Below are 22,069 nucleotides of genomic sequence, written 5' to 3' on the forward strand. Positions count from 1 at the left end.
ACTCCCCTCTGCTCCCTTGTTTACTAATTTCTATGTTAGAACGGAAAGCCTGGATGGAATTGTTGATTTATGTTGTGAATCATGAGTAAACTGATGGAAAACTGTAAAGGTCAGAGCATGTGGGACTGCATAGATGTCTTCTTAGGGGATTTTTCTGTTTTCTTCACACGCCCCTGGATTTTGTTTATCCTTATCGTCCTTACAGTAATGACATCTTTAAGAGTGCTTTGCTTACGTTGAGATACATTTTATGTGCATTCAGTCATTTTCAAGCACTTGAATGTGTCGATGCTTTAACGTCCGTCACCAGTTATCGGTGCTTTTGGCCTTACAGAATAGACAGAGGTTAAAGGTGAATTTTAGCCAATATGGTGGCGCCTTTTTCATTCTCCTTCGTTGATGACTGTTAACTTTTAGTTTTACTTTGTTAGTTCCATTTGATCCTAATTATTCAAGATATATGTAGCTCTGCCCCTTATTGTAAAGGTCTGCCTATGTTTGCCTCGGTTATTTCCCTTACTTGTATTTTTTTTATCTCTCCTTTGTTTCCCGCTTACAGGCCATCGAAGACGGAAATTTGGAAGAAATGGAAGAGGAGGTACGGCTGAAGAAGAGGAAAAGACGAAGAAACGTGGATAAAGATCCCGTGAAGGAAGATGTGGAAAAAGCAAAGAAAAGAAGAGGCCGCCCCCCAGCTGAGAAGTTGTCACCAAATCCCCCCAAACTGACGAAGCAGATGAACGCCATCATTGATACTGTGATAAACTACAAGGACAGGTGAGCGCCTGGCTCCTCCTTCCCACCAAGTCCTGAGTGGTAGGACTTGAGAGGCTGTGGGTTATGGGGGTCCTTTCTCCTTTGCATTTTATACCCTTGTCTTGGAAGGTGCAAGCTGCCTTGTACCTTGTGAAACGGCCGCGATTGGTATTTTGTATGATGGTTCTCGGTGTGTTGCTTAAGATGGTGGGAAATGAGATTAGACAACTTTTTAAAGAATCCTAGTCCAGAAAAGGATTCTTCAGGAGCTCTGCGAAGAAAGGCATTGGGATGAGGGAATGAAATAATAATAATAATAATAATAATAATAATAATAATAATAATAATAATAACAATAATAATAACAATATTATTATTGTTGTTGTTATTATTATTATTATTATTATTATTATTATTTGAGGTTCAAAACCAGACGTCAACAAAATTATTGGGCTTCCCTCCTTCTAATACTTGGAGTGTTGAGCATTTCTGTCAGCTGTGATTACTGCTCTATGTACTCAGAGTGATTATTTTGGCAAATTCACCCCTTTCTCATGGACTTTCGGGGTGTGACCAATAGGAAGGCGGTGCTGAACACAAGCAAGACCACTTTAAACAGACAAATAATTATTTGGAAACTGAGGCCAAGACACTTGCGTTCGTCAGTCAACCCTACACTAGTGAACTAGTCTGGTCGCAGTGGAGTTAGTTGATTTTGAGTTTCTTGCCTTGGTTTCCATTTGCTGTAATGATATGTGGATTTGTTGCAATGTTGTTTTCCTTCCGAAGCCATCTCTTGTTTCCGTGGAAAGCGGATATTTCTGCTCTCTGAATGGCGTGATCCTAGAAATCAGCTGTTAGAGGCCATGAGTTTTCACTCCTGTTGTCCCAGACACCCCCTGAACTGAAAGTGGGCAGCTACATTTCAACCTCCTGTCAGGGTGTCTCCTCATAGCTTGACATATTCCATGACAGGGAGGAAGAAATTGTTCGAAAGATTAAGTGGCAGGAAGAATAGAAACTTTCCACCAGGAATTCTGCTCTTAAGCCTTTCTAACCCATGTGATAGTTTCCAAAGCAGAGATGGGGACAGGAGGAGAAAGGTTCATTGAGGGGTCAGGATTACTCCTGTCTCTTGACTCATCAGGACTTGTAACTCCTGGTACTTAGTAACTTTGTTATTTTCTTTTTGGGGAAAAAAAAAAAAGGAAGGAAAGAAGGGAGAGGGAGAGAAGGAGAGAAAGAGAGAGAAAAGAAAAGATACATCCTTTTAAATACTGTAAAGTGGCCACCAAGAGCATCCCCCTCCTCCTGAGTGTGGATCTGCTCTCACTGACAATCCACAGAGGGGAAACTGGACCCCAAGTCCACTCTTGGTCTGGAGTAAGCATGAGATGTGTGTGTGTGTGTGTGTGTGTGTGTGTGTGTGTGTGTGTGTGTAACTGCAGTTTCTACTTACCCCGTTCCACCAGTTGCTTGCCCACAGGGGGAAGCTGAATCATTACACCGCCTATCAGCCTCTGGCGGGAGGAAATTGCAACTAAGTAGACAGTGTCACTCTGCGCTGCCTCCGACTTTTTTATTTTTTGCCTTTGTGTCAGGAGAGCATAACGTCTGTCTCTCTGACCAGGTGCAGGCCTTTGATGACGGCTTGGCTTGCTGAGTCCATCTGGGTCTGTTGGAAAACTGAGTGGGGCTGAGGCGAGCCTGTGGGAATTTAAAAGCAGGTCCTTTGAAGAGTGGCTTGCATTTCAGTTTCCTTAATCAGCGAAGGGTCAACACCTAGTGGGTCTCATGTTGCCAATAGATTGCTTTATTTGCCTTTATAGTGTTGGGGGGGGGTTGTAATGTTTCTATTTCTCCACTCCCCCTTTGGAAAAACTTAAAAAGCTGGCAGCATTCTGCCAGACGCTCCCCCAGGGGAGCTCTTTACCTGACACCTCACAGGTGGTCTCAGCTGTTGCCATCCCTACCAGCAATGTGGAGTATGAGTTGCTGGTTGTTGATAGGCTTCCGGCAGCTTGTTTACTTTGCCTGCTGGCTGCATTTGTGTCAACCTGGTGTACATAACTACAACAGACCTCTTCAGAGCCCATTCCCAAAAACAGAGCCCTGCGAACGGGACTCCTTTATCCAGGGGAAGCAGAGCCCAGGGGCTCACTGTACAAAGGCCTTCCTTGCCGAGCCTCAGCTGCTTACATTTGAATCTGGTGTCCACTTACCTGACTGACCCCCAGGTTCCCTGCACACACCGTGAAATAATTCCTGCCCCAGCCTGTGGAATTGTTGTCCCAGGCAGTAAGTATAACCCCGGATTCTTTAAATAGTTTAATGATTAATAATCAAACTTGGAGACTGTTTACAGTTAATCAAGCAGGTGAAGGGACCTCTGAGCACAAAGAAGAAAGTGTCCTTGCCAGATACTGGTTTCCATGGTTTTAGTTCCAGAAACAGAAAGTGCAGTTTCACCGGAACTGGCTAGTGAGCATGTCTTTAGTGGTACTGCAGGCAAGGGATTTTTAAATATTACAGCACACAGGTATTGAGTGGTTCTTCCTCTTCCTGGCTTTACTCATTTGTTTGCGTATTGGGTTCTCCTTCAAAAGCACCCTCCTAAGACGCATTATGTTCCTGCGTTTTTGGGTACTTTCTGGAGATCACATGCTAAATCTCCTACCGCTGCATGTCTCGTGTATATTTCATGTTAGTGATCCTCGAGAAGAAGCAATGGGACTCTGTTTCTATTTTGTGTTTCTCTTACCCAACTTGGTTCTCAAGTAGGAGGCGCCCAAAATTAGGAGGGCCTTAATTAGATACAGTGCGGTATTTTTGGTTCACTTTGGAAAAAAAAATGCTACTGGAAAAATGCACATCTTGCTGGGTTGGTTTCTCTTGCATTAGAGGCAGTTACTAATACAGTAGCGCAGCCTGCTGCAAGAAGAGGTGGCACCTGTACAGAACTCCATCTAACGCGCCCATCCCGTGCTAGTAGGGTTCCGATGGCTGCGTAGCCGTGCAGTTTATTAAGGGAGACCTCCACCTGTATTTAACAGTTACATAAGAATTAATTAGCTCTCAGGAGCAGTCATTGAAAAGTCCTTGCAAGATTCGGGGACAGATGTGGCTTGGTCTTTCCATAAAGACTTAGGATAATTTGTGTCTATTTATTGCTTTATATTTTAAAGCATGACGGTTTTAAGATGTGACCCCAAAGAGCCAATGCCTGTGTGAATGAAGAACCTGAGGGCTGTTAGGTAGTTAGTACACGGCTACTACTAGTTCCTACCATGTTATTTGTCCCAAATAGAAAACTTTATCTCAAGCCGCACTTTGTTTTGACTTCGTGAAAGTGCTTTGTCTTCTACTTGTTTGGAAGACTTCCAACTACCCGCTCACCTTCTATAGGATTTAACCCGAGGCACTCTTTCTTTGTAAAGGATTGCTACTCTGTTGCACCTGTACTCTTTAAAATCACCACGAGATGCCATAGAGAACAGGTAGAGACTGACCCAGATGAGCTCTTCCAGGTCTTAGGAAAAGGTGCCTAGATACAGTCTTAAAGGCAGAGGTTCTGGGCTTTGGCTCTGCCTGGTCTAGTGTCCTATGATTCAGGTTGCAGTAGCAGCCCTGGTGACAGAAAGGCCTCCAGCCTACAGATGTGGACCTCACATCAGGGCAGGGGTTCTGGAACTTCTTGACACTGCATGACCGTCTTCACTATGGTTGAATCCTTCCCACTGACTTTTAGCTACTCTATAAACTAGTCAGAGAATGAATCCAGTCTCCTTTCAAGAGATGCCCTTTGAACATAGTTATAAACTGGCATCTCGAGCCCAGGGCAATCTTCTTCAGGCCTTTGTTCTCTGAGTGACACTTAGACTCTCCATAGGCACGTTCCACTCTTGTACTGCCCATTTGAACCATGCCTCCAAAAATTCCTGATGTGCTCCGAGGCTATGTGGTGGTAGAGTTGTTTATTCTGGACACCAGAGCTTTGTGTATGTGGCTCAAGGGTCACTTTGCTTTCTCAGGAATCCTTGACACAGAGCTGGCTGATGTCGGACACATGGCATACACCATATGTATCTTTTCACAAAAACTGCTAAGTTCAGACTGGAGCTAAGTAAGCATTAGTGTTCAAGCATCATCTACTGAAGGTCCCCTAGCTCCGTGCAGCCCCACCTCACAGTGTCCATTCTCATTGATCTTACTTGTGTCTTACTCTTTAAACAAGTATTTGCTCATCTTCCTGGGGTTTTTCAAAGCCCAAGATGTGTCAGAAACTAGTGCTGAAATGTTTGTAAAGGAACCAGGAAGGGGCTCTGTGACACATCCTGAGCATCGGCGCAGGTTGACATGAACCCGTGGGCCAGTAGTCCTTGAGGTTGGTTCCGTGTTGTTGAACTCACGGGGCCAGGCCCTCATGTCACCTATGTTCATCTGTCCCTTCTCAAGGTTATCAAGAAAGACTAAAACCAACGACACCATGTCTGTAGCCCTTTCCCATCTATCAACCTAGAAACCCTGATGAAATGAGGTTGGCCTGCCTGCCTGCCGTGGCTTTTTCAGGGACACCCCCTGCCAGTCCTTAATGATGTTATTTATCTTTGCTAAGTAGCCCCCCAGCCTCTGGGTAATTTAGTCTTAAGTTCTCAACAAGGGTCAACACAAAGCCTAACAATATTGGGTTTCATTTCTCATTTCAAAACAGGGATATTTGCTGCTCTCTAGCCTCTGCCTCCGTTTCTACTGTCTGATTTCCTACGCAGTGTTGGCAGAAGCAATCTACACTCTTTCAGGATGTAATTAGTTTACCGCTGGTCACTTGAACTCATTTGAAGCACCTTGATATGTTCCTTAAAAAAAAAAAAAAAAAAAAAAGTGAACTCTCCAGCGAGGAGCTTCTGCTGTGTTTATTATACCTCACTTTTCAAGGCTGTGTTCTCCTTCCTAAAGAATTTGGAAAGCTTTGGCATATGACATACACAAATGTTAACCTGCAGTAGGAAATTAAGGCACAAGGATATCCAGGTTAAGGCCAGGCTGGGCAACGTGACGAGATCCTGTCTCAGTTGGACCTACGATGACATGAAGCAGTTGGGAAGGAGGGAAGTTCTGCTTGGGTAGTCTGATTGGTGGCTAGGGGGCTACCATACAGTGCAGGAGGCGTGGCAGGAATGGTGGCTATGTAACTCCTACCTCCCTGCACTATATCGCTCCCAACTTTATAATTTTAGTGAGTCCTTAGCGATACCTTGACGGATGGTTCAGACCTGCACTTGATCTGAATTTAGTGCTTTGGGTGTTGGGGAAATCATTTACTCATCCTGCAAAAACTCTCTGTGCGGTTTCCAGTTCAGGGGATTCAGTGCTACATCTAGCCACAGGGTCCTCACTCCAGCTCTCTCTCTCCAGCCTCCTCTGCTCTGCACCATGCAGGGAAGACATGTTAGCATGTGCTGCTGACACAGACTAGGGGGAGGTGGAGAAGGCGGGTCCTGAGAGCTTTACTATGCCAGGATGCATCCATGATGTTAGTTTTTGATTTTTGAAGAAAACTCATCATAGTGACACTTTTCTGGGGGCGTGGAGGGAAGAGAGAACCACTACATTATTGCCCCTTTTCAAGGAAATGGCAACTTCTAAACCCAATCGCAATCATCCTTGTTTAATCCCTACATAAACTAGAAAGTAATTTGTAGCATTCCTTATTTCATGTTGGGCCAAGCCACAATTTTTTTTTTTTTTTTTTTTTTTGGTTCTTTTTTCCGGAGCTGGGGACTGAACCCAGGGCCTTGCGCTTCCTAGGCAAGCGCTCTACCACTGAGCTAAATCCCCAACCCCTAATTTTTGAAGACCCACTTTTAACTGGCCCGTTCCCAGAAGGGCTGGACTCTTGCTCAGAGACATTGTTTCCTTTTAAGATTTTCTGTCCGGTTGCTCTTCCTCAAAATTCACTGAGCTGTCCTCCTAGGTCAGAGCCTGCTCTTAACAGCTTTCAAGGCTTCCATCCAGGGGATTGCTCACACCATCATGCCTACTGCCTTTTGAAACAGATCTGTAAAGTACATATGCAAACCCAAGTCTTTGGCATAACTTAACATCCACTGTGGTCTGTGCTTTTGTGTCGTTTCCCCAAGCCAGTCAGATTCCTAACCTCTGTCAGAACGACTGGAATTTATCTGTTAACAAAGGAGATCTTTTAGAATCTCCTTTGTTTAGTACCTGGCTCCTCTGTTAGATTGTAGCCTTTGCTGCTGTCAGATCATAGAACTGTGACTGACTCTCTCTGAACTAGTTACAGTGTATTTTATAAAACGCTCAGGGTGTTGTTGGTCCTTCCGGGGTTCTTCTTCTTCTGAGGGGACCACGGTTGGTTTTGGCTTCTGTATCAACACCATCAGCCACAAAGTCTTCCAGTCCACACCTCACTTCTAAAGCCCCTCCCCACACAGGGGTCTCCACGGCAAGTTCTCACCCACTGCCTCCATGAGACTCTGGAACCGTGGTCTAGAGTAGCTGCCAGTTGTGTGGGAGTCTAGTCTCTCGTCCCTTCCTGCCTTGCCTTCGTTCTGAAGTACATATCTGATCCTGTCTTCCTGTTTCTTAAAAGATTCCAGACCCCTGGTTTAGGAAGAGTAGGTTTCCGTGCTCTGAACCTAGCAACTTTAGAGTTTTGTTTTCTTAGCATGGCCCTCCGAGTTCTCACATGGATTTCAGACATTCTGGTTAACGCTGTATATTTAGAGTTTTGCATTCACATTCATATCTCCGCTGTGTGGTATACGCTGATCCTGTCCAGTTGCCTCCTACTCTGGGCCAAGCAGGCAGGGGCAATGCAGAGGCCCAGAGGTCGGCTAATCTGAGTTTGCCAAGGGAGACTGCTGGTTTGGTCCAGGGCATAATCTGGATGGGAGGGAGAGCTTCCCAGAGTGCTGCCAACCTTATTGCCCTTCCCTGGCTACCACATAAAAGGTCACCTAGGTGTCAATGTCCAGAACTGTCATTGTAACCCTCAGATGGTGGCTCAAATTCATTCCCAGTCAAGAGCACTTATTCAGTGCTCTGCTGAAAAGGAGAGGTCAGGGAAGGAGAGCTCAGCTGGTGACCAGAAACCAGAGCTGCTGCCACACAGAAACCCTGCATGTGGCAGGTGCTGAGAGCAAAACCTCCCTTCTCTAGCTCATAGTTAGGAGCTGTCTGGGTAAGTATCATCCCTACTGTACAAACGAGCGGCCAGCATGGACTCAAGTCACATCGCCATCCTTCCGAAGATCTAGCATGGCTTTTCATTCTTCACTGCTTCTAGAACCACAAATGGGACATTTCTGGAGGGAAATGGGACAGGAGAGCAGGGAGACCACAGGAAGGGCCCAGAGGTGTTAAGAAGCCATGCCCCAAGCCCACCACCGCCGCCATTTTGGAGAAATGTGTATCACTGTAGAATGATACCTTGTGTGATCTCCTGGCCACCCAGCCCGAGAGGGAGGAGCTGGGCTGGGAGGAGGACACAGGTCTTCTGACTCCAGTGTTCTTTCTACTCTGCTGCAGGTGTAACGTGGAGAAGGTGCCCTGTAATTCTCAGTTGGAAATAGAAGGAAACAGGTCAGGATCTGCCTTGTATTCCCATGTCTCTAAACACAGGTATCCTTTGGTACACAAAGCAAGCTGATGCATAGACTCGGTCTTTGGGAACAAACTTACCTAGTCACCACTCCCCTGCCCCGAGTCACCTCTACTGGGAATGGGGTTGCAGGTACACATCCTCTTAAATTACCCTGCCACGCGTTTGAGGTTGTTTGTGCAGTGTGCTCCCCCGGAAGAGCCCGCCTTTACATGCATGTCTTTCAAAGGTGGCAGGAGCCGAAGCCTGCCCAGTCCTCAGCACCTCAGAGGTAGGTCCCTGCCACCTCTGTCCCTTCTGATTGTCATCCTGGTATGTGTCCTACGGACCTTGTGACTCTGTGCTACCTAGGCGTTAGAGCTTAATGTCGAAAACTCCAGGAGACCCGATGTGTGTGACATGAGGGTAGGGCATGTGCGTACCGCTGTGCTTCCTGGACTTGATTGCGGTTGGCATGGGCTGGGGAGGAGGGCAGGCACTTCCTGCATTTGCTCCCATGTGTGCTGGACTGGATTTCAGGGTGTGACCTCTGAGCCTCCCATCATGGTGAGTCCTGAGCTTCCTCCACCAACTGTCCGTCTGACTTTCATGTGCTTCTGCCTCGGCTGGGTGGGTATCAGGAGCGCTCTTCAGACTCGCTCTTCCCCTAGAGATGCTAGACTTGGATGGCGTTGCTTGATTGGAGATGGATGGATATGGCGTCAAGACAAAAGTTACCTGTGTATGGAGTGTGGTCCTTTCCTCCCTTTTGATCAAGCTCAGATGTTGAAATTATCACTGTGGTGCTTTGCCTCCAGTTTTATCCGATGATCCAGTAATATTGTCTGTACCTTAACCCTAACCCTAACCCTAACCCTAACCCAATCAGTGCAGGATCTAATCCAAGGCCAGAAGGAAAAGAATATAGGTTGTTCCCCTATTTTAAAATGAACAGATCTCAACTTGTGTGGCCTTCTTTTTTTTTTTTTTTGTTTTTTTAAACATGAGGCCTTAAATACATGTCTGTAGAAATAAAACCCAGGCAAGATTGTTGGTTCTCAGTAACCACACGGGCGTGAGCAGGCTATGGGAGGAAGTGTGGGTAAATAGACTGCTTCTAGAAACCATGTGTTCTTTGTACATCTGGGCTGCCCTGTCCAAAGAAAGGGGAGCCACCCCGGGGTGAAGCAGAGGACAGACCCAGAAAGCTGTGAGCTCCAAAGTGGAGGAACCTGAGTGTGATCTTTAAGAACTCCGACCTCCAAGACGGTGTCCCCGTGTCCTTGTCCAATCCTGGAAAGCACATACCACACAGAGCCTGCCGAACACTGCCAATTATGCTCTGTTTGTTTCTTTCCTCAGGAGAAAGGATTTAGGTGGTCTTGAAACTCTCTGACTCTGTTAGATTAGGCTGTTTACATAACACAGTGACTTGTGTGGACCTAGAAAAGAAGCCCCAGGGTCTAAAAGTCACCCAGCCCCCAAAGCAGGCGTGGGTCTGAGTTCCTGTTCTCTTTGCTCTTCCCCCTCTCCTCCTTCAAAGCGGCCACATGACCATGAAAAAGTGGATTAATGACTTTAAAGGCTACTGTCAACCCCCTATGTCATGCCCAGGCTTTCTGAGGGTAGAGAATATAACTAGATGCAGTTAGGACCTAGATAAATCCATTTTCACTAAATACAATTTAAACGGTCATTTCCAGAGGTTAGTAGAGGCTTGGTGCTTACTTCCTTGGGGGCTCTTTGGAGCTGGTGTCATCTGTATTAGAGTCCCCCTTGTTGCCTTTTCCCCAGAAGCCTGAGCTGGGTGACAATTCCAGAGCTGCATTTTGATAAATTAACCCTTCCTTCAGAGCAAATTCAAAAAATCCTTCCTTGCCGTTCAAAAGCCCAGGGATTTTCTGTGCCTGTCTCTGTGTAAGTATTGAAAATGGAAAGAGAGAGAGGGGGAAAAACAGAAAACGTAAAATAGATTGCCTTACACACTGTTGGAAGGAGCTAAATAGTACAGATACCTGATGTGAGTAGCATGAGCAGTCATGGTGTAGGGAGGAAGAGCAGGAAATCCCAGGCTTGCGGGTGACAGAGAGGTTGTGGCGGGGTGAGCATGACCGGTTAGAGTCCTCAGTAGAGTGACCATGAGCTCTACGTAAGGAAGTGGAGTTAAATAGAGGCCTCTGGAGACCTTGTATTTCTAGGCTGCCCTCTCTAAAGAAAGGGGAGCCATCCCCAGGTGAAGCAGAGGACAGACCCAGAAAGCTGGGAGCTGCAAAGTAAGGAACCGAAGCGTGCCCTTTAAGAACTCCGATCTCCATGTCCTGGCAGTCGACTGTCCCTCCCATTGCTTTCCAGTGTTGACCATACACCCGAGTTCCTGCTGAGAGGGTGCAGTGCCCAGTGTGTGGTGTCTGCTAGGGGTGGCTGAATGGCTGCTCCCCTCACCTTGCTGTGCTGCGAGGAAAGGAGAGCCAAGAGAGGATTTATAGGCCGTGTCACAGGTTCATGTTGGGAGTAAAGAGGTGTGGAGATATAGAATGAGGGGTGCTGGAGATGAAGGGGGAAACATCCTTCTGATAAGGCAGCGGCAGTGAGGAGGAAGGCGGCAGAATGCACACTCAGAATGTCTCATAGATTTGGGCAGACGAATCTGAGGTGGGATTCTCAGAGCTCTTGGCTGTTTTCTGCTTGGTGAGTGAAGGCTCAGTGCCATTGATAGGAACTCGGGTGAAAGGGCGGTGAGGTATGCGTGGGGTAGCACGTGTATACATTTCTGTGCACATGTGTATGGAGTAGCCCAGCCCTGCAGACTCCACACCAGGACACTTAAACTCTCTCTGTGGCTGTTAACAGCCCTGATGTCATGATCATATCATTAGTATTGACTGCTCTTTCAGTACCAGCCAAGGAATTGTTTTAGACAAAGCCTATTTTTAGCACCTCTGGCATTAGGCATTCTGTATTTCTGTAAATGGAGGGGGAAGGTTGCTAGAATGGCTCTCATGCCCAGGCCCCTTTGCATTTAAAGGCTTCATGGATTCCAGAAGATTTACCAAGGAGGAGTATTGTGACTTTGTGGAGACATTTAGACAGAATTCAACTGCTAGATATCTGAGAAGTTCTTCATTCTCTGTCTGATACTTTGGACCTCACAAGTGCTGCCAAGTTGGTCTCATGGACTAGCAGGCTGGTGAGGTCCTAGCCTGGTGTTTTGTCTGAGAAAAGGTTCCTGTAGAAGGACTTCCCACACTCATCTTCTAACTCTCTTAGACATACCCAGTCCAGAGAGAGAGCTGGGGGCTGGGGGTGGGGGTGGAGGGTAATGGCTGTGAAGTCAACAGCCTATAATTTTTCTTAACCCAGTGTTCCCCAAATGCATGTGTTTGGTCAACCACCTTTCCAGAAAACGCTGTTTATAGCCCCATAAATTGGTGTGCTGTGGCACACTCTTTGAGCAATGCCAAGTTAGAGCTCGATGTTGCACTTAGAACGTGTGTAGGTTAATGTGGGCTGTGGTGTCTTTCTTCACCCTCATTACAGATACCTGTGATGTGAGCACTGCTGGGCCAGGCTGCTGGGACTCCAGGTGACTTGACTGGTGTGATACTACTCTCCCAGCCATACCCACATACAGGATGGGTGGGCAAGGAAAGCCCATCTGCTTGGCTTTTGTTTTGCTATCTGTAACCCGAGACAAGCTACTGTCGCCTGAGAAGAGGAAACCTTGATTGAGAAAATGACTCCATAAAACTGGCTTGTAGGCAGGCTTGCAGGGTGGATGACTTATGTGGGTGGGTCTATCCAGCTATGGATAGTTCAAGAAAGCAAGCTGAGCAAGCCAGTAAGTAGCATTTTTCCATGGCCTCTGCTTCAGTTCCTGCCTCCAGGTTCCTGCCCTGGCTTCCTTCAGTGAGGCCCGAGAGGTGTAAAATGGTAAGATGAAGTAAACTGTTCCCCTCTCAAGTTGCTTTGGCCATGGTGTTCTGTCACAGCAATAGAAAGGCAACTATAACAGACAGCCTCCCCTAGCTTCCAGTATTACTCTGGCCCTATAGCCCTTCTCTTCCTGTCAGGCTCCAAGTCTACATGAATGACCCCTCAGGTCCATGAATGTTTTGGTCAAAAATGGATTGGTATTGAAAAATGGTAGATATTACATAGATTTGTACATGCATAAATCCTTTGTGTTCGTGAGAGGAATCTGTCTCACTCCAGAGCTTACCAAACTGGCTACTGCAGGAAAGGGCCCTCAGGAACATACCACGACCCACCATTAAGCAAATCAGCATCTCTGGGCCTCAGACTCTCAGGCAGAGAAGCACTAAGCTTCATTTCCTTCTAGAAGGTTTGTGTCACAAATCAGCCAAGAGCCTTGAAGCACTTTTACCATATAGAAGACAAGACACTGTCTAGGATCAAAGGACAGAATACTGTGGTGGGGGAGGGTCAGTCCATCCGTATACTGTGAAAGGACAGCATCTCTGGTTTCCAGGAGGATGTGATGAAAGCCCAGGAGGTGGCAGGCCGGGGAGGGGCAGGCCATTTAGCTGTCGTGCCTGGCAGAGGTAGGTGAGAATTCATACCTTTTCTTGCTATTATGAAATGTCACATAAGGAATAAAAAGAAGTGTAAGGAACTAGATGGCCTCTGTCGACGTTTCTAAAAGTCAAGTGATAGGAAGTAAGTCTAGGAAAAATGTCTCAAGAAAATAAAAGAGCCAGATGTGCTGGTTCCCAGCCTGTAATTGGCTGACTGGGAGGCTGATGCAGGAGGATTGGGAGCTGATGGCCATAGACAGTATAAAATGAAGAAAGAAAATTCTTGGAAGCAAATATCCTTTTGTCCCAAGTGTCTCTGACAGTGGGAGGTGCTATCAGGCTATTCTAAAGAACTGTCTAAAACGTGCACTTGCTTCTTAAGGCTGCAGTGTCTTAGGGAATTTTTTCCCGTAGTTATTCTGCATGTTCCTTTTGTGCTCTTGCTACTGGTCAAACTTAAAGGAGGGGGTAGTGACAAATGCTGTTCCTTCGATAGGAATCAGAGCTAGCCATGTGACACATGTCAGTTTTTAAAAGAGAAAGCAAAATGTGATTCTTGACCTACAGCACGTCCTCAAACAAGGTAGCCCAGTCAAAGCGCTGAGACCCACTTTGTGGGTGACCCGGTTCAGCGTTGCACTGGATTATAAATCTTGGTGCAGAGCGTGATCCTGTGAATGTAAAGTTGTCCCAGAGTTCCTCTGTTTTGTTTTGCTTTGAAGATTTACTTATTTTATGTATGTGAGTACACTGTAACTGTCCTCAGACGCACCAGAAGAGGGTATCGGATCCCACTGCAGATGGTTGCGAGCCACTGTGTGTCGCTGGAAATTGAACCCAGGACCTCTGGAAGTGCAGTGTTCTAAACCACTGAGCCATCTCTCCAGCGCTCCCGTAGCTCCTTCTGATCCCTTTCCTTTGCTTATTTCAAATCTTTTGAGATGGGCCACACTTAGCAGCTTATATCCCGGGTGGTTTGTTTTCTTTTTTAATTCCATAACAGCCTCCTCCTCCCGGGTCCAGCTTTAGAGTCCCTCGCATCCCATCACCGGTCTTTCTGTGATGGTAAACATCGTGGCTCTTTGATTTAAATTATCGCAAGTTATCCTCCGATGACCATCTTGATATGTCTTTTTTTTGTTTGTTTTACATTTTATATATCTTGTGTGTTCACGTGTCTATACATGCTCTGGCATGCACGTAGAGTTCAGAGGGCAACTTGTGGGAATTGGTTCTTTCCTTCTACCCTGTGGGTTCTGGCTGTGAAGTTTAGGTCATCAGGCCTGGTGGTATAGCCCTCTAGTGCTGCCCCATCTCTCAGGCACCCGTTTCGTCTTTATCTTTGTTTTTACCCAGAAGAGACAAGAATGATTAGAGCAGTGGTTCAGATGCCACTGTCCCTGAACTGTGCGTGAGGTCAGGTGGCGGTCCTGAGTGAGGGCTCGGCTTCTCTATCATGGTAGCCATCTGTTTCCTGATAACTGAGGGGCATGGCGTAGATATCTGTGTTCTTTCTTGAAATGCAGAGTCGTTCTAAAGGCTACCCACCCAACCACCATAAACAAAATTAACCTTACTCCAAGCCACGGGAGCCTACGGAGTCAGAGTCACGTATCAGCCACTGCTGGGGATTGCAACGCCCAGACAACAGATCTCTCTAGTTAGTGACCGTGGCTTCTGTTTCATACCTGACTCCGAATCCCAGGGTTTCTTAGATAACTGGGTGTGACCATGAAGAAATTTATCAGTAGGGTGTATGAAGCTTCTTCAGGAACCTGATCTGGGGAGAAAGTGGCATTGCCTTACCCGCTCAGATGCCATTCTAGTTTCTAAGTTTTCTTCCCAAATAGGAAGTTTTCTTCCTGTATAGGATACCTTCCGGACTGTGGTAACTTTCCTATTCTATCCCTTCAATCCTAAGTGAGTGTTCTAACTCCTAACTTCATTTTCCTATAAAGTAAGCCATAGTTTTACTTTCCTTGTTTTTTTTTTTTTTTACCATATCTTTTCCACAACTATTATAGTCAACTGATCAACTTCATTGGGTGATAAAGAAAACACAGCTGTTAGAGCATTTGCCTTGCAAGCTCATATCCCACGGTTTGACCCCCCCAGAACTGCAGGAACCATGTAGGTGCATGAATCATGTAGGTACACAGATCCTTGTGTTTCAGAGGATACAAAGTTCAAGGTCAGCCTTGGCTACTTTAAAGGATGGCATTTCTAAGCGTTAGTCCACAGCGTGCTTCCTGTGGTACCTAACCGAGATGAAGCTGGTATTGATGCACTGTACACAGCCTCCATCTCGAGTCGGTATGATAGATGGGGGAACCTCGCCTCGTAGACTGTAGAGGTTACAGGGAGAAACTGGTTTCCAGATGAGTGATAACAAACTAAATCTCAGTGATGTGTGCGTGGACATCTTTATAGGCAGGGTTTGCAAGTTTCCATTGCTGGGTGGAGCATAGTGCTTCTCCTCATGCACGTAACACAGCCCTCATATCCCTGTGTCCCTTCACCTTGGTGGACAGAAAAGGGCTTGCCACCTGCTCCTGTAAGCCCTGCATCTTCGTAGTCGCACATCATAGTATGTATGATATAAAAACAGGTATAAAAGCTGTGGACTCAGGGATGCGGGGAGGGGTGCTGCTTTTGCCACAGGAAGTAGTGCACTCCAATAACTTATACTTAGGTCTTACAATGTATTAAAAAACATAGTGAAAAAAATACGTAGGATAGGATAAAGCCTCCAACAGAGCCAGACCACCTTCTCCAAACAATTCTATAATTATCTATCATTCAAATGACTTCCTTTTATTTTTTAATCTGTTTCTTTAAATTTATACTTTTTTCTTGGTGGAGGTGAGGTTAATTAACTATTGCAGTCCTTTAGCAAGTGTTCAGCTACCCTGGTGAATTCTATAGGTCCTTAAATGTAACTTTAACTTTTTTCAATCTATATTTTTAACGATGGTTCTTAACTGCTTTACCCTCCCTTGTAGCCTACCACCCACCAGAGGTAGTGGGAAAGAAAGGATATGGGGGAAGTGGACCTGTTTAGAGAGGTTCCTTGGAGTAACTCCCATCTGTGTTGTCTGGAAATGGGCAGTTCAGTTCACAGGTTAGCAGGCAGCAGCAGCTCAGTCCACTCGCAAACACTTCACAGATACACCAGCAGTCCAGTTCAGTCGAGTCAGGTCAGCAACAGTGGTGACCTAGCAGAAACAGCCAGGCCTTAGCCTAGATTTGAATCAACAGGAGGGACCCAGAGGGACACCAGGAGGAGTGCTCAACCGTGCCTCTCTCAGGGAAGTAAAGATCAGTGAGGATGCGAGACCCACAAGCGTTGCACAGCTAGCTGTACCGGTGAGCCAAGCTCGCTCTCCCTCACTCCATCAAGTCCTTGTGGGAAGAAGAGAAAAAATTCTGAGGAGTGAGACACATTAAGTTAAATGCAGTTAATATTAAGGAGACTGCCCTCCATTTTTATAGGGAATGGGTCTGGATTATGGGAGGATCGTATAGTGTTTGAAGTGGGGTGGATTTCAACCAGGACTAGTTCATACCTGTAATCCTAGCCTTCCACATCCTGAGGAGAGAGGATGTAATGGGTTTGGCCATCTGGGGATTATAGAGTAGACGGACCCTAGCTCGCTACCTCCAGCCCCAGATATAAGAAATATTCAGTCATACATGTGAGGATGCTTCAAAGGAAAAGAGATTCTGTGGAGCTGACAAAGTAACGGTAGAACAACTAGGGTGTAAGGCCACACCCTAGAACGCTTGGTGGCTAGCCCAAGGTATGGATGGAAAAGTGGAAGGGGCTGGAAGACAACTTCGAGGTTTCTAGGTCACCCTTAGGCATCCTTCTCTTTTTATAAGGGGGCAGAGGGCTGCAGGGGGTAGAGAAAACAGGAAGGAGTGTTTAGACCAGTTTTTTTAAATAGAATAAGATATATTTGTTTGCATTTTATATACTGACCCTGAGTCTCAGAACACTGAACTCTTTGCTTGTGAGCATAGGTGACTCCGGACTTGTCTCTTCAGGGGACCTAGGGCCTGCAGGTTTGCCTGGAGAGAGGAGGCAGGCATGGGTGACCCTCGTGGCTCTGCACTCTCTTGAAGTTCTGGTGTATTCATAGGTCTAGTCCATAGTGTCTAACTCTTACTTCTCCAGGAGCATAGGTGAAATTGAGAGTCCGTCCACCACAGGTGTCCAGAGCAAAGTTGTGCTTGTAATCTGTCAATAGAAAAATGACACCATCTGTTGGGACTACAGGAAATGACACTGAAGATGTCACTGAGGGTCAGGTGTTGAAGCCGTGGCTACAGGAAAGGCTTGGCATGAGGACTGATGCCAGCTTACGAAAACACTCAAAGAAAACACTTACAGAAATAGAAAAATTAACACACAGAGACTTCATTTTGGTGCCATTAAGATGTTCTTTTTTTCAAAAAGGGTAAAATACAAGTGTATAAATTTCAAAGTGGTAGAGGTGCACATCAGCAGTTGTGGCCCTGTGCTGGAACTGATTGTAAACAAGGAAACATGCCGTACACTGTGTGACGCAAATTATGGACGTACAAACATATCAAGTCTGCAGGGGTTGGAGGGGTAAGAGAACACCTTGGTTCTCGCCACAGTAATCCCAGAGTCTAATTTCCTAGCATTTGGTAGCCTTGCTTTTTAAACCTCTTGTGTCTGTTCCTGATTTTAGTATTCATGAGGCTCATCTAAGCATTAAAAATAAAACAAAACAGTGACCCACCATAGGGGGAAAGCTTGCCCATCCTTTGACTGGGGATTGTCGGTTAATTTATGCGAGCCCCTTTGCACTTCAGCTTTTCCCCCACTGGTTGCTAGGCAACCACTTGAGTTAGTGCGCATGCCTCTTTTATGATAACTGTCATTATGATTATTTTTTAATTATACAACTGGGACTGTGGATTAAAACGGCACATTGTCACTCACGCCTTGCTGCTGCCTCTGAGCATTCCCTAACGCTGGTGCAGCCACCTTCCAAAATTTACATGCCGGGGGGGGGGGGGACTTATGATTATCTTTTGATGTTTCTGGCTGCACAAAGGAACTGGAGATGCCATCATAAGGGCAGTAACCATTCTGTGGAAAGCGACTAGACCATAAATCACAAGCTGTTATTGCTTTAGCAAGGCCAGCTCAGGTATTGGGATCGTGAACCTCAATTATCCTTTGTACCTTTAACCGTGCCTGCTTCCAGCATTAAGTTGATGTGGAAAGCTTGTTGCTCTGCAGTCGGCTCTCCCAAATGACAAAAGGCTAAAACATCTCTCTACTAAACCTGCTTTCAATAAACCCACCATGCATTGGGGGAGGGCACAGCTCGGATCTGAGAAACATGCACATTATTAGCAATTGTTCCCTTTTGCCCAAATTGCTCTACACACATTTAAGTGCATTTGGGGGATGGATGGGAAGGGGCTTCTCGGGCAAGGGATGATGGGAGGGGCTCTGTGGCATGTAGGAACACGGGAGGGATTGTGTGAGCACACAGCAGCATCACGTTAGCATTGCTCTGTATATTTTAACATATTTTCCAAATACACAGTGAATTTTGAAGACAAAAGCAACATGGGAGTGGTGTCTGTGTGATTTCTTTTAACCAACTCTGTTTTTTCATTTCAAATGGGACCTGGGGCTTCAATAAGTTATTTTAAATATTTCTGTCACAATGAAAAGAGATTAGCTCCTGACAGGGGAATCCACAGGGTATGTGCCACGTGTGTGTGTGTGTGTGTGTGTGTGTGTGAGAGAGAGAGAGAGAGAGAGAGAGAGAGAGAGAGAGAGAGAGAGAGAGAGACAGACGCAGGGGACATAATTGTGCTCTCATGTGATTGAAGCCGGCACACGGGGCATTGGCCTCCAGAGCGGTGGTGGGCTTTTCCTCCACTCCCATAGCCCCCATGCCTGTGTGCGTGGGACCTCCTTTGCTTTGTCGACAGTCTCTGAAATGACCCCCTCGCTGAGGAGTGCCTCATCTGCTTTGTTTCTGTTTGTCTTCCCCATCCTGCAGTTCAGGGCGACAGCTCAGTGAAGTCTTCATTCAGTTACCTTCCAGAAAAGAGTTACCAGAATACTATGAATTAATTAGGAAGCCAGTGGATTTCAAAAAGATAAAGGTAGATACCCGTTCACTGTTATTCTTCAAGTACACAAAGGAGGATGCATGGATGCTCTGGAGTGATTTCTAAGTGGGGCTGGGGTAGCGGCCTCCTGGTTGCTAACCACTGACCTACACAAGGCTTGCCCAGGAAAGGCGGGGACCCGGGACGGCACCGATCCCTTCCATGCATGTTATTTGATCATTGCAAGCTCAGATCACACACACTGCATGTTGTAGAGAACCTTCTGTCCCTCCAATGCCATTCATTTCCTGTTCTGTGCACCTTCCTCCCCGTCCTAAAGGTCACTGGTGGGAGGGGGGGTCCTGGTCAGTGATGCCCCGCCCTTGGACTGTGCAGTCCCACCCACCTGATAAGGCTGAAGGTTATGAAGACAAAGGGAAGTGTGGGCTTCCTTAGACAAGGAAGGACAGTCACATATCCCTCTTCTGTCATCAGGAAAGAATCCGTAATCATAAGTACCGAAGCCTGGGAGACCTGGAGAAAGATGTCATGCTTCTCTGTCACAATGCACAGACATTCAACTTGGAAGGATCCCAGGTATGTGTCAAGCTGTCTGAGAAGTGTCTAACCTTAACCGTGCTTAGGCTCTTGGAAGTGAAGTATTTCATCTCTACTTTTTTTTTTTTGTATAGTTGCTTCCTCCCCAGCAGAACAGTGAGAAGTAAAAAGGTCGTGTTCTCTGCAGCCTGTGGGAATAGAGGGAGAGATTGGTGCCACAGCTGGGAAGCCTGTGCTTCCTCCGAGGCTTGTCTCTCCATTAGAGGAGGAACTCAAGCAAGCCTCTGAAGGTGATACTAGAGACTAGGTAGCTTCTCTGCATTGACAGAGACTCCGTGATGGCAGTTACCTTCCACCAGGAGGTCAAAGTTCAGTGATTGAAAATGGGATGGAAGGGGGTTTTTAAAAATTCTTGGTTCCCTCCTCCATAGTCAGGAAGTCATTGTAAATAACCGTGAACTTATGAATGTCAGGAGGCAGACACTTCCTCTTTAATACCAGCTCAGTACCACTTACCTACGGTGGGAATTGATTTCTGTTTTCCTACCTGTCTTTCTGGCCTGCAGCTGCCAGATCCAGCAAAAGAGAAGAAACAGGGCAGGGCAGGTTACACAGAGACGCTACGTGGCACGTAGCCCGGCAGAGTCCACTTCCACAGCCAGGATTGACAGTGACGCCTCCATATCCCCACCTGGGCCTCCTGCCTTTCTCCCTTTCACTCTTGGCTTACCCCTGGCTGGCTCGTCCTCACCTTAACTTGTTAACTCATATCTCTGGCACATTTTGTCCCAGTGTCCTCATAGTCTGCCATAGGCTACCCTACCACTTCCCTGAATGTGTTGGCCAACTCATTCTTTTATTTATTTATTTTTTGAGACCGTGTCCCTCTGTGTATAGTCCTGGATGTCCTAGAACTTGCTCTGTAGACCACTCCAACCTTGAATTCACAGAGATCTGCCTCCCGAATAATGGGATTAAAGGTGTGTGCCACCAGCGCCTACCTGGTGTGGGACTCCTTTACAGCAAAGGGAGTCAATTCCAGAGAGCAACGGCCATTCATTTGTACTCTGCTTTTGAATTGTGGCCAAAAGACAACATAAGCTTTACTCTCTTGCCTCTTTTTGAAGGGCGCAGTTCAGTAGTGCTAAGGCAGCTCCTGTGGGTATTTAATAGGTCTACAGCAAACGATGACTCGTAGGCCTGTCACATTCTTTCCCCGACCCCAGTTCCTAGAGCCACCCTTGGACTTTCTGTGAGTTTGCCTACAAAAATGGGACCACTTAGTGTCTGTCTCTTGGCCACGGGCTTCCTAGGGTTCTTCTGTGTTATAGCAGGCGATGGGGGAGGCCCTTCCTCCCAAAGGCTGAATCCTAGGCCATATTTTCCTCAGTCACTCATCTGTCTATAGACCTTTGGGTTCCTTGGCTCTTGGCTGAGGTGCATCTTAGGAACATGGGTGTGTGGAGGATATTTATTTCCTCAACCCTCTGCTTCTAATTATTTTGATTACATATCCAGAAGTGAGATATGTAATGGATACAGCGGTTCCATTTTAATTCCGTGAGTGAAAGGACTGTGGTTAGACTTCCTGTTCCTCTCCCTGCAGCATGGGGCTGCGCAGGGTAGGTGCACAAGCTGTGCATGTGTTAAGTGGCTGTTGGCTGCACTGAAGGTCAGCGACGGGGAACAGCTATGGAAAAGTTCCTTTGCCACTGTGTTGCCATGGTATTTAAGAGAACAGCTTAAATAGGTGTGTTTTAAAATACTGAATTTTGGCTGGGATATGGTGGCGCTCACTTTTAATCCCAGCACTCAGGAGGCAGAGGCAGGTAGCTCTCTTGAGTTTGGGGCCAGCTTGGTCTACGGAGTGAGTTCTATGATAGCAAGGGCTGTTACTCACAGAAACGATGTCTCAAAAAAAAAAAAAAAAAAGGTGTGTGAGGTGTGTGTGTGCATATATATATATATATATATATATATATATATATATATATATATATAGTTTTTAAGACAGGGTTTTACTGTGTAACAGAGCCATGGCTATCCTGGATTCACTCTGTAGATCAATCAGGCTGGTCTCAAACTCACAGAGATCTGCCTGCCTCTCCCTCCTGAGTTCTAGGACTAAAAGGCTGTGCCACTACACCCAGCCTCAACACATTCTTGAACTTCATTTCAGTGTCTTTGGTTTTCCATTGAGTATCTTTGTGCCTGTGTCTGGAGTCATTGTTTTGCCTCTGGGTTTTCATAAAAAGTGAATGGTAGCCTGGCGAGTTGGCTCAGCCTTTAAAGCACTTGCCACACAAGTTTGAGGACCAGTTCAGATGCCCAGGATCTAGGATGGGTTTAGGGGTCCAGCTGATGATAATTCTATAAGAGATCCTGCCTGGACAGCTAATATAAAGAGTGATCGAGGAACACTCCTGCCATCTATATACATGGCCACACACATATGAACACATACTATACACATGGGGAAAGAAAACCAATAGTGGCATCTCTTAAACTAAAG

At 46.3% G+C, this 22,069-nt stretch overlaps 1 protein-coding gene across 38 annotated transcripts in view; it reads left to right on the forward strand.

Moving 5' to 3' along the window:
* Smarca2 (SWI/SNF related BAF chromatin remodeling complex subunit ATPase 2) overlaps window positions 1-22,069 on the forward strand; it is a 167,491-nt gene that overhangs the window by 141,070 nt on the left and 4,352 nt on the right. For 19 of the 38 annotated variants that reach the window (XM_087575026.1, NM_001429135.1, XM_087575036.1 and 16 more), the window contains 3 exon segments: window positions 560-777; window positions 18,948-19,053; window positions 19,495-19,596. In XM_087575026.1, the coding sequence (XP_087431152.1) occupies window positions 560-777; window positions 18,948-19,053; window positions 19,495-19,596 (426 nt within the window). 38 annotated transcript variants of the gene reach the window in all.

This window comes from Rattus norvegicus, chromosome 1 (assembly GCF_021556685.1).
Source record: "Rattus norvegicus strain SHRSP/BbbUtx chromosome 1, alternate assembly SHRSP_T2T, whole genome shotgun sequence".
Classification (NCBI taxonomy): Eukaryota; Metazoa; Chordata; class Mammalia; order Rodentia; family Muridae; genus Rattus; species Rattus norvegicus.